Raw genomic sequence first — 16,282 nt, 5'->3', positions numbered from 1 at the left:
CATCATCACATGGGGGAAAATTGCATTTGCTAACCATTGCTTCTCCGCCTTCGTGATTGTCCCTCATTACTTCCTCTTTTGAAAGAGGAAGTAAACAACATGCACATGGCCCATTCTGTGGGCCAGTTTGATCGCGCTGCTTCTCCTGCACACAGCAGGGTATAGCGGCAAGTTCCATGACAAAAAATAAGTCAGACTTACTGGTGCGAAGAAGGCTAGAAGGGTCAGGAGGCGCATGGGAGACAGAAGCTGCCATGAGAGGGACCCACAAAACTCTGTGAGTGCCCAGTTATGCATGTGCAATAAAACGCTCGTATGATGGAGCTCATTGAGAGAGCTTCTTGTTTTCTTCTTTAGCTGCAGAAGACTGTAATCAGGCATATTCAAGCACTTCAATCTCTAATTGAAATGGGGCACAGATCACCAATTGCATAATGGGGAAGAGGAAAGCGGTTATTTTACTGTAAAACTTCCACATATATTGAAATTAAAGTATACAGGAGAATAATAAAAAGGCATTAGAGCAGCTTAAAGCAGCAAACAACTTGATATTTTAGTCTTTACAGAAAGCGTATAGAAATTTTGTTGATGGAAAGAAACAAGATGCTTCTTTATGAAAGTGCAACGAGTTGGATTGCTGTGTAAACCACACCCAATTTTGGACATCTTTGAGGAGTGTTGTTTCCTTCTTTTCTGGTTTAATGCTGAATTACAAAAACACCAGTGTGGAAACCTGCCCAATTCATGGAACTTTAGGAAGCGTTGTTAGAAAATGTGTACAGGATCTGAAGATGTATGGGGAAAGAGGTCTAAGGAGTCTGCCTTGCCATTCTGAACACGTCTTTTCCCTAAGAGACTAAGGAATTGATGATGTTCCCCTGGAATTCACAATGCTGTGCTGCTGTTTGTTCTAGTCAAAATTAGATTGTTGTTTGTTTGTTGTTTGTTTAAAACATAATGCTGCCCCCCCCCCCATCTCAAGAAGGCTAAAAAGATGAAACAATAAACTATCAATTTAATAAAAGCCTTTCAGGATTTATTTATTTATTACATTTATATACTGCCCCATAGCTGAAGCTCTCTGGGTGGTTTACAAAAGTATACAATAAAATAACAAAAGTCTCAAACAACAGCAGAAAAATAACAGAATTCAACAGTGAAATTACGTAAAAGCCATATTCAGTAAGGCAGAAATTCACTGCCCAAACACCTTCCTAAAACGGAAGGTTTTTTATTAACTTGCGGAAGGCCACGAGAGAGAGAAGAGGCAAGATGGGTTCAGTTTTCTGTAGGCAAGAATAGCAATTATATGACTGTACAATAAAACACTACGCTAAGGGATTCTGCGGTGGTAATGATCAAACACTGGCAGTGAGTAAGTAGCTCTAATACCACAAAGAGGTAGGGCAGGCAGAAGGTCGCTTTTATCCTAGGGAGGTGTAGAAGAGCTGTGACCCAGGAAAGGAAGGGTCTCAGCAGGCCAGCGGAAGCATGACTGCAAGTTGGAGTGGTGCAGCGGGAAAGAGAAAGGCAGAGGGTGAAGCTGAGAGGGGAATTTGGAAGAGGAGAATCACACAGCCAAGTGCCTGAGGTGAGGAACACGGAGGTTCACATATTGATTTGGTACAGCCAGTCAGATCTTTGGATGGAGGCCAGTAGAATTCTCATAGGTCTGTTAAAAAAAAATTCACAAGTTCTAAGCTCAGAAAATCTGACAGTACAGATGATAACTAACTGTATCATTGACAGGATGCTGGGGAAATATTAACTATAAGTAAAAGCCTTTTAAAAGAAAGCCATAAAGTACTACAGGTAATTGTGTTTCTCCAAAGTTAATTATTTACTTTTGCTTACTTGACTTTAAGAAAAAACACCACCCACCCCTAATCTAGATTCAGTCCTTTTGCTGGATTAAAACTATAAAATACCCAGTGAATTGGATTCTTCCTCTTTTCCAATAGCCAACCAATGCACAAACATTGATGAGACAAGGGAGCCTTCTTGAAGGAACCTCATTCATCTGGAGTTTCTTGGCCCAAGAAGAAGGATGTTGGCCCGTCTCTGCATTATTTGGAGCTTAATTCTTCTGGCTGTGGCACAGAATGATACCCAACGGGCAGCCCAAATTTTGATGGACTTTAATGCCAATGTAGAAGACATATATCATGAAAGTTCAGTCGCTTCATGGAACTATAACACCAACATCACGGAAGAGAATGCGAAAAAGATGGTGGGTACCTTTGATAAGTGCTTGCCATTGACTTAAGAAATAAAGATGGGAACTGGGAAAGTAAAACAAGATACTAGAAATAAGTTGTAATGGTGAATGAAATGAACTCAGCATTGTTGAGGTGTAGGTTGAAAGAGTATATACTGCTTCAATATTTACTGATATGATGAAGCCCGTTTTGTGGCTTACATGAAATGAGATTTGAAGCACAATTCAAGATGGGGAACAAAAATGAATATTTTACTGAAATAGCCAGAACAATCTGCAATGCACTAAGTAGGTCTGGTCTTTATGATTTTCCAGAATAGTGCAGCTTCTAGATTCCCCAACATGGATGAAACATATATTCCCCACAGTACAAGAAGAATCTCAGTTATAGTTTCCTGCTCCATTTTTGCTTCTCTTCTTCTAATGACCCCACAGAAATCTCTCATATTGCAATCAGAGCAGCACCAGTCCAGACAATCCAATAAATATTACTCATGGCTAAGGCCATGCAAACAAACAGGTTTTAAATTAGCCATGAGTCATTAATTGTGAAGTTAGTCCCATGCCATTGCTCTCAGTGGGAACTACAGATCCATCCTAAGTGTGGTGGAAGGGGAAATCCACCCCATAGCCTTGCTGGCTCACAAGCACCCAGGGTAGGAAGTGGTGGGCTGATTGTCCCCCGCCACCAGTATTCACTCCTGGAGTTCTCTTTTTATACCCTTCCCCCCACTTCCATGGAAATGAGTCGGAGACAAAATACTTACGTCAACCAGAGACTGGCATAGATAAGGACCTGACAGGGGAACCGTGGATTCAAAACTTCCTCTGCTTAGCACCCCTTTTTGAGCCCACAGCTAGCAGTTGCTTTCCACAAGTATAAGTGCGTAATCTGGGGCCGAGGTGCCCCCCACCCACAGAGCTCCTCTCTGCTGGCAGAAGCACATCTCCGCCCCATTCTCAACCCTCTAGCCAGTGTACATGGCGGTTAGGACTGGGACTGATTGACTTACTTCTTTAAAAGCATCTTTTTATCCTGCTGTTCACCCAGAAAAAAATCCCAGTTAACTAAAAAAATAAAAAAGTGAGGCAGGCCCTTCCCTCAGGCTTACAATTGAAAGGACAAAGGAAAATGAAAAGTAGCAAGCTCAGGACCCAATTCTTAATGCTGCAAAGTTCTCATAACACAGCTGGGATGGAAATGGGCTACTCACAGTTCAAACACGGGCTTATAGAAATATTAAAATTTCTGTGGGCCTCCAAGAAATATTTATTTATTTATTTATTTAAGGATTTTTATGCCGCCATTCAGCCAAAAAAGGCTCTCATGGCGGCTTACAAAAGTATTTCTTGACAGTCCCTGCCCACAGGCTTACAATCTAAAAGACATGACACAAAAGGAAAGGGGATTGGGAGGGAGGAGGAGGAGGGGGAAAAGGAAAGCAAATTCAGGCACTACAATCTTAGTTGGAAAGTTCAGCAGTTACAGGTGACAGCAGGAGGGAGGGGTGCTCTCAGCTGGAGCTGGACCCAGGCACGGTGGAGAGGTGCCTGGCTGCTGCTTCTTCCCTCACTGGTGGCCTCTCCAGAGACAGTTGGTAGCAGGAGGGAGGGGGCTCTCAGCTGGAGCTGGACCCAGGCCCGATGGAGAGGTGCCTGGCTGCTGCTTCTTCCCTCACTGGTGGCCTCTCCAGAGACAGTTGGTAGCAGGAGGGAGGGGGCTCTCAGCTGGAGCTGGACCCAGGCCCGATGGAGAGGTGCCTGGCTGCTGTTTCCTCCCTCACTGGTGGCCTCTGCAGAGACAGTTGGTAGCAGGAGGGAGGGGGCTCTGAGCTGGAGCTGAACCCAGGCACAGTGGAGAGGTGCCTGGCTGCTGCTTCCTCCCTCACTGGTGGCCTCTGCAGAGACAGTTGGTAGCAGGAGGGAGGGGGCTCTGAGCTGGAGCTGGACCCAGGCACGGCGGAGAGGTGCCTGGCTGCTGCTTCCTCCCTCACTGGTGGCCTCTGCAGAGACAGTTGGTAGCAGGAGGGAGGGGGCTCTCAGCTGGAGCTGGACCCAGGCACGGCGGAGAGGTGCCTGGCTGCTGTTTCCTCCCTCACTGGTGGCCTCTGCAGAGACAGTTGGTAGCAGGAGGGAGGGGGCTCTGAGCTGGAGCTGAACCCAGGCACAGTGGAGAGGTGCCTGGCTGCTGCTTCCTCCCTCACTGGTGGCCTCTGCAGAGACAGTTGGTAGCAGGAGGGAGGGGGCTCTGAGCTGGAGCTGGACCCAGGCACGGCGGAGAGGTGCCTGGCTGCTGCTTCCTCCCTCACTGGTGGCCTCTGCAGAGACAGTTGGTAGCAGGAGGGAGGGGGCTCTGAGCTGGAGCTGGACCCAGGCACGGCGGAGAGGTGCCTGGCTGCTGCTTCCTCCCTCACTGGTGGCCTCTGCAGAGACAAATAGAAATCATGTTTACTAGGTTTGGCCCAACATTTCTTCGTAGTATTTTGTAAAGATCTTTTTTTCTAACATTGGTCACTACATGTTTTAAGCAAATAATTTTAGGACTTTGTTTTCAGAAAGCAATGATGCTGTATTAGAAGAAACTGGCTACAGGGTAACCTTAAAATCACCACCTTCTATCATCATAAGCAATCTTGAGTCCTTTAAAGAACACAAACAAATAAATAAATAAACAAACAAACAAGTGTGGCACAATGCCAGTCCTCTTCTCTCCTGAATCAAGCACAGCTTCTCTCCATTTTAAATGCATTTTCTTCCATTCATTTCACTTGATTTGTGTCACCGTTTATGAACACTGTCACTCCAGTTTCAGTTTGGAGGAAGCTTGGAGTCTCCCAAATTAATTTCTATTTTGGACTCTCTGACTGTATTTGGCATATGTCAGCCTTAGTTTGCCACAGTTTTTTCTCCTAATGAAATGGCCTACCATGAATGACACAAATTTCCATTTTAGACTCTTCTTTGCAGTGAATCCTATATTCTTGCTTCAATTGTTGGTCCAGTCACTGGAGCATGTTTTTCTTCTTCATTGATGATGGGAATAATCTCTAATGAACACCTGGCACATATGATATGGAGCACGTTGCTAATGAAAATATCTATTAGACACTAGAGTGCACTCATGTCACCATGGTGCTAGTAGTCTGATAATGATAAAGCTCCCTGAACCATAGAGCACTAGGAGACAATAATTGTGGATCAACTAAACATAATGTTTTGCTGTTAAAGCTCGAACATTAAACCTTTTTCAGCTTTCAAAATTGTCTGCATATCTACACACTCAAACCTAAAACAAAAATGAGAAAAATCAGTCTGGTAGATATTGAGTAATAAGCCTTACACTGCCACATTGTTAGATAAGTTTAGCCTTTTAAAATGACATGAATGACTTTGGACAGTTATCCTTCCATATTTTGTAAACCACCCGTAGAGCTTTGGCTATAGGGCAGTATAGAAATCATCATCATCATCATCATCATCATCATCATCATTATCATCATCATCTCCGATGGATCTCATGAAAATCCGAATTGTCTTTTCAGATATATCTTTATTGTTATTTAATGTTATTTTATTGGTGATGTGACTCACATCCCTTCTGGCCCTCTGAATGACAAGGGTGACATCCTCATTATTCTTTAGGATAGTGCTGGAATCAGGTTAAGACAACCTTCCCCTCCTCAATGTCCTCCAGATGTGTTAAACTAAAATACCCATCATCCCCAGCAAAGATGGCCATGCTAACTGGGGATGATGGGAATTGTCATACATCACATTGGGATGGCACCAGGTTTGGTGAAGTTGGATTAAAATATATCAGGAGCTTAAGATGAGGTTTTGCAAAGCTGGGTTAAATATATCAGGAGTTTATTTATTTATTTATTTATTTATTTATTGCATTTTTATACTGCCCAATAGCTGAAGCTCTCTGAGTGGTTTGCAAAAATTAAAACCATTCAAAGTATAAAACAAACAGTATAGAAACATGATATAAAATACAGTATAAAACCACAACCAGGATAAAATCAGCAGCAATGCAGAAATACAAATTTAAAATTCAAATTTAAAACAGCAAAGTTAAAAAGCAATGTTTAAATGCTGAGAGAATAAAAAGTTTTTCACCTGACATCTGAAAGAATACAGTGTAGGTGCCAAGCGAATGTCCTTGGGGAGCTCATTCCACAGCCGGGGTGCCACAGCAGAGAAGGCCCTCCTCCTGGTAGAGGTTAAGATGAGAAAGCTCCAGTGTGGCATAGAAAACCAGGAATTTCCAATAAAACTCCTAGGGGCTACCTTCAGAATACTCTTCAAAATTCTAGGATTAAGAGATGTTCAGCACAAAAGTTGGTCATGAGTCACATAGAACTATTTGCCATCAACTGAACGCAAGAGCCAATCCTGGGCTGGGGACACATGGATAGAGATCCCAGCTACTGGATATGGCCCTTCCACACCATTGGCAAAAGCCCACCCTGATTTCCCCTCTTCTGGCTGGTATCTCAGGTCTCAGCCTTTCCCAGATTGTCACCATTACGCCAAGATAATTCCTTCACCTTGTCAAGGGCTTTCCTACCTCGCATTGCCACGATCCATGAAACAAAAGCCAACCTGCAATGAACATAAAGACTAGAGGGCAGCTGAGGTTAATACAAAAAATACAAGTTGGATTATCAAAAAAAAAAAAAAAAAATGCAGGTTGGATTTATAACAAAAGTATCATTAGAACACATCTACAATGAATACATAGTACCAATGTATTCATAGAATCATAGAATAGTAGAGTTGGAAGGGTCCTGTAAGTCCTACCCCCTGTTCAATGCAGGAGTGTACATATAAAGCTCTGCCATCATGGGCTTGGACGTTCTTATTAACATAGGGTGACCATATGACCGAATTTTCCTGGATTTGTCTGGTTTTTTGGTGACAAATCCGGGAAGGGGAGGGGAAATCCGGATTTTTCCAATCTTCCCCAGCCAAAGAGCAGCTCTAATGGGAATCAACAAAAATGCTTATAACTCTGTCATTTTTAAAGATAAAGACATGAAACTTGGCACAATGGTAGCTCTTAGGAAGGGCTTTAGTCATACCAAATTTGAAACAGATCCGTTCATCCATTGATTTTTTTAGGAATTTTTTTAAAATTGAGGTTTTAAAATTATTATTTTTAAAATCATCATTTTTAAAGATAAAGAGATGAAACTTTGCACCATTATAGGTTTTAGGTAGAGCTTTAGCCATACCAAATTTGAAACAGATCCGTTCATCCATTGATTTTTTAGGAATTTTTTAATAATTGAGGTTTTAAAATTATTTTGTAGAACAGATTTGTCTTAAATGTGTACTGTAAAATCAGACATGTGACCAAGGCTATGTTTGGGTGGGCACGCCCCCTTGGTGCTAGACACCCCCCCTTGGGGGCCGACCATGTTGTCCTCCTTTTTGGTTTCCAAAATATGGTCACCCTAATTAACATGTCCTTCATTCCTAAGCAGGTTCCTTTAAGTCCAATTATCAGTGACTGACATCGCTTAAGCCTATGAAAGTCTGCCCTGTCCTGCAGGCCTGAAGACCTGCCTTCTAATCACAAACACGTGAGGCAAGTCACAAAAATGCCCTCACTCTATGCTCAGACATACATTCTTATCAGGTCTGGCCCTATCATTAGGCAGGCTGAGGTGGCTGCCTCACGCAATAGTATTAAAAATACAAAACACTGTTCCAGCCCATTCCACAACTCCTTTGCTGTTGTAAAATCTTTTATGTGACATAAGTCTTCATTACTCACGAATGTAGTTATTTCTGCTCTCGTTTTTCTATCACGTTTCAGCCAAACTGTTAAATTTGCTTCTTCAGTTGGGGCATTTTCTTCAACTATATGCCACTGATCTTTCTTCCATTCGAAACTTCCATAACAAATAATTGCCAGACGTACTGCAAGTATAGGAACACTCTCAACAATCTTCACTGCTCCTGTATATAGAGCCATTACTTTATTCTCTCTGATCAGTATTTAGTGTGATCTGAGCCCATAACCCTATTAGAAACTCTATCTCTTTATAACTCTGTTAGGAGTTATATGTGACACGTAGAAAGATAGCAGCAAAGGAATATACTTGACCAGAGGATATATATTAAAGTTTTTCTTTATGTTGAGCTTGAAGAAAGTAGTAACAACAAATAACGAGAGACTACAAAACGCAGTCTGTCCTTTCCTTAATACAGACAACACACAACAACCAGAGAAGAGCAGTTAACTGCCTTTTTCAACTGCAACGGAACAGAGCAGAAAACCTCCTCCCACCTTACGCTGTTAGAATGTTGGTCTAACTTGAATCAGACTATGCATAACACAATATTTCTAACAAGTAGATGCTGGAAGGCGTTGAAGGACAGAGCTGTGTGTGCCAGGGGATCTTCCCTGCATCCCCTAAGCTGGCCTACTGCCCTCAAATGCTGTGAAGGACATTGTGTTAAAGTCAGATTCTTCTATGGATGGGATGGGAGTACAAATGGAAGACAATGACATCAACACCGCCTGTGGATGAGGCAGGGTGGTTGCACAATGGGAGCTTCATCTGGAAGCATGCCAGGTTACATTTTCTTGTAGCTGAATAATAATTCCGAATTCTAATGCATATTTTTTTCAGAATGAAGCAGGCTCCAGGTGGTCAAAGTTTTATGATGATGCCTCCCAAAATGCCAGCGATATCATCATGAATAACATTTCTAATGAGACCATCAGACTTCAAATTCATTTTCTGCAGAACAAAGGATCCTCAGTATTGTCTACAGAAAAACACAACAAAGTATGTTACCGAATGTTTGAAGGCTGTTTCTGTGTCAAAATTAGTCCATTAGGTGGTGGTTAGCCAATAATTATTGTGCATCATTTGTCCTGGTAATATATATTCTAAACTCTGACAACAGTTCAAGCTGCAGCAGCCCTGCCCTCTTTTGTATCTGATCATGCTAGGCAGGGCTCCTGCATCTTTGACAGTTGTGATGAAGAGGTAATTTCACCAGGTGCTGCATGCATACAAATGACACCTGCTGGAATTCTCTTTTCTATGCAACTGTTAAAGATACAGAATCCCTGTTCTCCTTTCCATATGGTCACCCAATAACACACACACAAACACCCTCTTTATTCGCTTACATATGCATACACTCATTTAGACACATGAAGAACCAACCATACACACATACACACCCTGGTCGCACTTACATATCTTATAGCTATAGATATTCATTGTGCCCAGATGAAATTCGATGTTGCTAGGGTGACCATATGAAAAGGAGGACAGGGCTCCTGTATCTTTAATAGTTGCATATTAAAGGGAATTTCAGCTGGTGTCATTTGTATATATGAAGAACCTGGTGAAATTTCCTCTTCATCACAACAGTTAAAACTGCAGATGCCCTGCCCTCTTTTAAATCTGGTCACTCTAGTATAGCTCCTGCAGCTTTAACTGCTGTGATGAAGAGGGAATTTCACCAGGTTCTCGATATATACAAATGATACCTGCTGAAATTTATTTATTTATTTATTACATTTTTATACCACCCAATAGCCGAAGCTCTCTGGGCGGTTCACAAAAATGAAAACCATAATAAAACAACAGGTTTAACAACAGGTTAAAAAAACAAATACAAAATGCAGTATAAAAAGCACAACCAGGATAAAACCACACAGCAAAACTGGATATAAGATTAAAATACAGAGTTAGAACAGTAAAATTTAAATCTAAGTTAAAATTAAGTGTTAAAATACTGAGAGAATAAAAAGGTCTTCAGCTGACGACGAAAGGAGTACAGTGTAGGCACAAGGCGGACCTCTCTGGGGAGCTCAATCCACAGCCGGGGTGCCACCGTGGAGAAAGCCCTCCTCCTAGTAGCCACATGCCTCACTTCCTTTGGCAGAGAAAATTCCCTTTTCTATGCAACTATTAAAGATACAGGAGTCCTGTCCTCCTTTTCATATGGTCACCCTAAGTTGCCAGCTCCCTCATCCTCCATCCAGGAGCCAACCAAGTTGGGAAGAGAGTCGGACAAGTACTGGCTGCTAAGCATCCATGGCGAAAAAGGTCCAGGCTCCAAACCTAAACATTTCTCGTGTCCATGTTTCCAGCACTACAGCCCAGGCTTGGACAACGTGTGGCCCTCCAGATGATCTTGGGCTGCAATTTCCATCAGCCCTACTCAGCATAGTCAATGGAAAGGGATAATGGGAATTGCAGTCCAACATCATCTGAAGGGCCACAAAGTTGCCCATCCCTAGTATAGTCCCAGTAAACCAAGCTTCTTCCCTGGTCATGTGTGGCAAGTGAGAGTCACTTTCATTCAGACAAACAGGAAGGAAGGCTTTTGTAACTTGGAAGAGAGTTGATTCTTCTTTTGTTTTTAAGGTAACTATAATGCTTGTGGGTAGGCTGGCCAGTAAAACATTTTTGTGGGCTTGTAACTTTGGAGTATTTATTTATTTGTGATGCTAATATTTCAACACCTATTCATACTATTTCTCCATTCCCTCCTCCTTCTCATTTAAATTGCAGCTCAATGCTATTTTAAATCAAATGAGTACCATCTATAGTACCGGGACTGTGTGCCAGTCAGACAATCCTTTTAACTGTTTGCCCCTGGAACCAGGTACAGTATAAATAACAGTCTTTACAGGTGTCAAGTAATGCAACTACAGTAAAAAGGATAAGAAAGGTATTATTAGAAATCACTTTTCAATAAGTCCATGGCTGGTTTGGGGATGCCGGGAGTTTAAGCCCAACATATCTGGATGGTACTGGGTTGGGGAAAGACGATCTAGGGGCTACTTCAGCCATTCGATTTATTAAGGTGTACCTAGAATTTGTGAAATGTATCTCCAAAACTGTAACACATGAATGAGACAAACACTTTCATCATGCAGGCACAAAGATGGCCTTCAAGTACTTCTTAAGTGTACACTAAATTCTGGGCCTCGGTGTGCAACATATAATAAATCTAGGGCTCCATCACACTAGCATTTTATCACACTCTCATCATGCCTGTTTTTCTGATTTGCGTGACATCAGGCCTGTCCTGCAGTCACCCTGCCTCTTCCCCTTCGTTTTTCTTGTTTTCATAGAGCAGCGAAAGTCCAGTTTATTTTCTTCATGTGGGATTAAAGCACTCTTCTGCCCCCATGTATTGCCGTTCTCATGGCACATCCTTTGTTGGGTAAGTGTGCTTTGAAGGGAGGTCTTACTGATAAAAGAGGAGGTAGAGGCAGTTCTCCTTCTCCAACATGCTGGCTTGTGCTGAGTCGGTTGAACAGCCTTGCACTGCTCCAACCCCACCCTCATTGCACACAGAAATGACACCCAACTGATGAAACATTGTAAAACTATTATTATTATTATTATTTATTTATTTATTTATTTATTTATTTATATAGAACCATCAATGTACATGGTACAAAACTAAACAATAGGGTGTGCAGAGTGGGTCTTCTTCCCCACTGAATTACAGTCAATAGGAATTAACCATTTTTAAAGATAAAGTGATGAAACTTAGTACCATCATAGCTCTGAAGTAGGGCTTTAGCCATGTCAAGTTTGAAGCAGGTCTATTCATCCCTTAATATTTAGATTTTTTTTTTAAAGTTTGAGGTTTTAATTTTTTAAAAAACTGCTGTCATTTTTAAAGACAAAGAGATGACACTGAGCACCATGATAGCTCTTAAATAGGGCTTTAGGCATGCCAAGTTTGAATGAGACCCCTTCATCTGTTGAATTTTTAAGATTTTTTTAAAAATTCCCCCCAAACCATTCACACACATAAACACACCCACACACACCTCTGATTCTTTGTTAATCCACCCCTGCACATTGAGGGAGGATAAAAGCTCCCTAAATAAATGCACAGAGGTGGATTAATGCAGAATCAGAGGGGTGTGTGGGGTGGTGGTGAATGGTTTGAGGGGGAAATTTAAAAATTCATTAAAAATCAACCAATGAAGGGATCTAATTCACCCTTGGCATGCCTAAAGCCCTACTTAAGAGCTATCATGGTTCCAAGTTTCATCTCTTTATCTTTAAAAATGAGGGAGTTGTAATCATTTTGGTTATATCCATCACGTTGGCTGATGCATCTGGGATTTTCTGTGGTTACCTACAAAGTTGATGATTGTTTCATTGGGACTTTGGCTAGTAAGAACCAATGCAGTGATCCTATGTTGTTAAGTGTAATTAATTGGTATTGGGAGAGGGGCAATAAAATATGCTTTAAGGAATCAGCTGAGGTAGCATACTAAATCAGATCTTTATGTAGCTGAGATTCTACCAAACCGCAGGCAAATCCCCATTTTAAATGGATACGATCCTGATTTTCTGGTGATAGGTTTGGATGTCGTAATGGCTGACAGCACTGATTACGCAGAGAGACTCTGGGCTTGGCAAGGCTGGAGAGCAGATGTTGGCAGGAAGATGAGGCCTTTATATGAAGGTTATGTTGAACTAAACAATGAAGCTGCAAGAGCGAATGGTAAGTTGCAGTGGGTGGGTGAGTGTTTCCATTTGAGGCAACACCGCATTTGAACCTTCCCTATTTTTGTTATTATGTGCATTATCGTTCATGGCTCGTATGGCTGACAGTCCAAAATACTGCTCAACAAGAACATTCCGTGAATGGGTTAGGTAATATCCACTCTGCACTCAGTTTTTACATCTGATCATCAAGCCCCAGGTGAAATGTTAAACCAATGCCAGGCACAATTAATTGGGAGACAGCAGAGGGCGATGTAATGGTGACCAGTGGAAAATCTAGTGGTTACTCTACTTGAAGCTACAGTAAGAGTAGAGGAGGTCTGCAAAGCATGCAAAATCATGATGTTGTTGTTTATTCGTTCAGTTGTTTCCGACTCTTTGTGACTTCATGGACCAGCCCACAACAGAGCTTTCTGTCGGCTGTCGCCACCCCTAGCTCCCCCATTTATTTTTTTAAGATGGTCAAATGCCCCCGTTTATTCTTCTTTTTCATGGAGTTTTAGGCTTTTATATATGATGGCATGTTTTCAAAAGCATTTAAGATCTGCTTCTCCTAGTTGTTCTTAAAATGTGACAACTTGAGACCAATGTAACACCTCAGCTATGGCTGTATTCATTTATTCGATGCATTTGTAGTCTACTCTTTAGCCAAAAATCACTCAGAGCGAGTTACAACAATTAAAAACAAGACAGTCCCTGCATTCAAGGTTATGGTCTAAAGGACACAACACAAAAGGAAAAGGAATTGGGACACAGGAGGGCAGGGGAGGATTCATCAGGCACTAGACGCTTAGGGCAACTAATCCTTTTTTTTAAATCTCTGGATCAGGACTACCTCCCATTGGCACCAGTGAGGGTGTTGGGTGGGGGTTGACCACCATACGAGGGGCAAATTTAGAGGGGAAAGTTGCTGGGTGGGAAGGTGTAAACCTCCCTTACTTTTGTGTGGTGGTCCTGTTCAGTTACTTGGAGGTAAAAAGTTAAGCGTGGATTAGCTGCATGTGTAGCGTATTTATCACAGCATGTAGTTTAGCCCTTAGATACAAAATTCAGCAGTTTGTGCAGGTGAATCTAAGTTTGTAGGGAGGGCTGCTGCTTCCTCTCCTTCTGATGGCCTCAGCAGATAATTGGCATTTAGCAGTGCAGAAAGAGTATTTGTTTTCTCTCTCCCCCTGTGTGTGTGTGTCCCTCGCCCAGTCCATAATATCTCAAATGGGCATTGCTGGGTCTTCTTTGATGGCCGTCGTCTACATATACTTAATGGGAGCAATGGTCTCCTCATGGATTTTAGCACAGCAGGCATGGATTTGAAGCTGCATCGCCTCAGAGGCTGTGTGACCTGACCTGGCGACTAACTGCACAGCTTTGCATTTCAGGTTATTCCGACTATGGAGATTACTGGAGAGCAAATTATGAAGTAGATTCTCCAGAGAAGTATCGCTACAGTCGTGCGGAGCTGGTTGCGGATGTGGACAGCACCTTTAAACAAGTGAGATTTGGTTTCAGAGAATGGGGCAATTGGCTTGATTATACAGAAACCTGCTTCAAGACTTCACTTTTGACTGTTCTTTCTGTGACAGCCCACAATAAGCTGACCATATGAAAAGGAGAAAAGTTTCACAGAAAGGGAATTTCAGCAGGTGCAATATGTACATATGGAGAACCTGGTGAAATGTCCTCTTCATCACAACAGTTAAAGCTGCAGGAGCCCTGCCCTGTTTTGTATCTGGTACCTCTAGTATAGTTCCTGCTAGGGCTGTGCAGTGCCTCAGCTGAATCTCCGAAACCAAGGCAAGGCAGGCTGATTTGGTCTGCCTCGCCTCAGTTCCGAAGCAGTTCTGGGTCAGCTCGAGGCACCCCGAAGCTGGAGCTGATAGGCTCTGAAGCTTCGGGGTGCCTTGGGCCGCTGTGGAGTGGCACTGGGCTGCTCCAAATACTTACCTACTACCACCTTCTCCTCCTCAATCCTGCTGGCTGCCGTCATCGATGCCATTGCCGACACATTTGAGAAGAACCAGGCTGCGATTTTAAGATATTGGGGGGGGGGGGGGCTCTGATTAGTAACTCTGTGGCCACCGCAGTTTGTGGCCTTAGAGGTACTAAACAGTTTAGTACCTCTGTGGCCACAAACTACTGTGGCCATAGGGGTACTAATCAGAGCCCCCGCGATATCTTAAAATTGTGGCCTGTTTCTTCTCAGATGCGTTGGCGTCAGCATTGACAGCGGCAGGAGCAAGGAGGCGGTGACAACAATGGCAGCAGTTAAACAGGGAGAGCGGGGAAAGGAAGGCTTTTCTTGGTGCCGTCTTGGAGGGCCCGAATCTCATCTCAGCTTTGGCAATGAGGTGAGGCGGGCAACCCCTGAAGCACCCCAAGCTGAAACAGGGCTGTTTTGGGGGCTCTGAAACTGCCTCAGTGGCGAATCGGGGATTCTGTGCACAGCCCTAGTTCCTGCAGCTTTCACTGTGGTGATGAAGAGAGAATTTCACCAGGTACTGCATGCATACAAATGACACCTGGGCCAAATCTATACCAAGCAGGATATGACACTTTGAAAGTGGACCTCAGCCCTTGCGCTAAAAGAAGTTTGATAGCCCCTGCCCTAGAAAGTTCCTCGAACACTCCGGAGCCTAACCTCTTAGGAGAGTAGGAGGCTGCCTGCCCTGCTGCCTTCGCACTTTGCTTTCAAGAGTCCAAGAGCGGTCTGGCCGGCCACAGCTCAAAAGAGAGTGCCAGATTAGTACGGCTCTCATGTTCTAACGATGGCCCATCCCTGGTCATGGTTCAGCTGCTCTTATTGACTAGGAAGGATAGGACACCAATGTGATAGGTTTTCATGATCGAAACACAAATGAAATAAAGGTCTGATGTGAAAAATTAAGTGACATTCTCTGGGTTCTTTCCTCCCTCCTCCCAGATACAACCTTTGTACGAGCAGCTGCATGCTTATGTACGGGATCATCTACGAAAGACCTATGGTTTACAGCACATTGACCCAAACGGAGGTCTTCCTGCTCATTTACTTGGTATGAAGATACAGCTTTCACAGACATGCCTTTGGTGTGTTGCACTGGAAACAATACACTGGTCTAGGAGGCTACATAAAACTGGATATATGTTGTTTTGTGCTCCTCACTTTGAACATGGAGAAATTCCAGAGGCAGCATGAGTTGGGAATGGCTTTTTTTGGAACTTGTGGCCTTCCAGTTGTTGATGGACTGCAACTCCCATCATCCCTGACCATTGGCAGGTGGCTGACGAGAGTTGGCTATTTTGGAGTTGTTGAATCTAATAATATCCGGAGGGCTTCAAGTTCCCCACTTCTGCTCTGCTTGTATATTTGCAAATAAATTGACATTGACAAGCATTGCTTTCTGCTAGTGAAACATTGGATCGCCTTCCCCAACTCTTGCCAGGTTGAAGATCCATTACCTTGAATCATGCCTCAAGAGAGAGGCACCCAGCACCCCAGCATATGCCCCACCTTAAGCTCTCTCTTCTCTCTCTCACTACTTCCATTCTAGCTCTGTCTCCAAAACTGCTGTTT

General features: G+C 43.0%; 1 protein-coding gene across 1 annotated transcript in view; it reads left to right on the top strand.

Annotated features, from left to right (window-relative positions):
* Nucleotides 1-16,282, top strand: part of ACE2 (angiotensin converting enzyme 2) — a 74,841-nt gene that overhangs the window by 40,848 nt on the left and 17,711 nt on the right. Inside the window, exons 16-21 of the mRNA XM_063127681.1 lie at nt 2,044-2,230; nt 8,866-9,024; nt 10,771-10,864; nt 12,590-12,733; nt 14,112-14,224; nt 15,653-15,761. Coding sequence (XP_062983751.1) covers nt 2,044-2,230; nt 8,866-9,024; nt 10,771-10,864; nt 12,590-12,733; nt 14,112-14,224; nt 15,653-15,761 — 806 coding nt within the window. The remainder of the gene's footprint in view (nt 1-2,043; nt 2,231-8,865; nt 9,025-10,770; nt 10,865-12,589; nt 12,734-14,111; nt 14,225-15,652; nt 15,762-16,282) is intronic.

Source organism: Elgaria multicarinata, chromosome 5 (assembly GCF_023053635.1).
Source record: "Elgaria multicarinata webbii isolate HBS135686 ecotype San Diego chromosome 5, rElgMul1.1.pri, whole genome shotgun sequence".
NCBI lineage: Eukaryota > Metazoa > Chordata > Lepidosauria > Squamata > Anguidae > Elgaria > Elgaria multicarinata.
The sequence above is the reverse complement of the archived record's forward strand: the minus strand, read 5'-3'. Positions and strand labels throughout refer to the sequence as shown.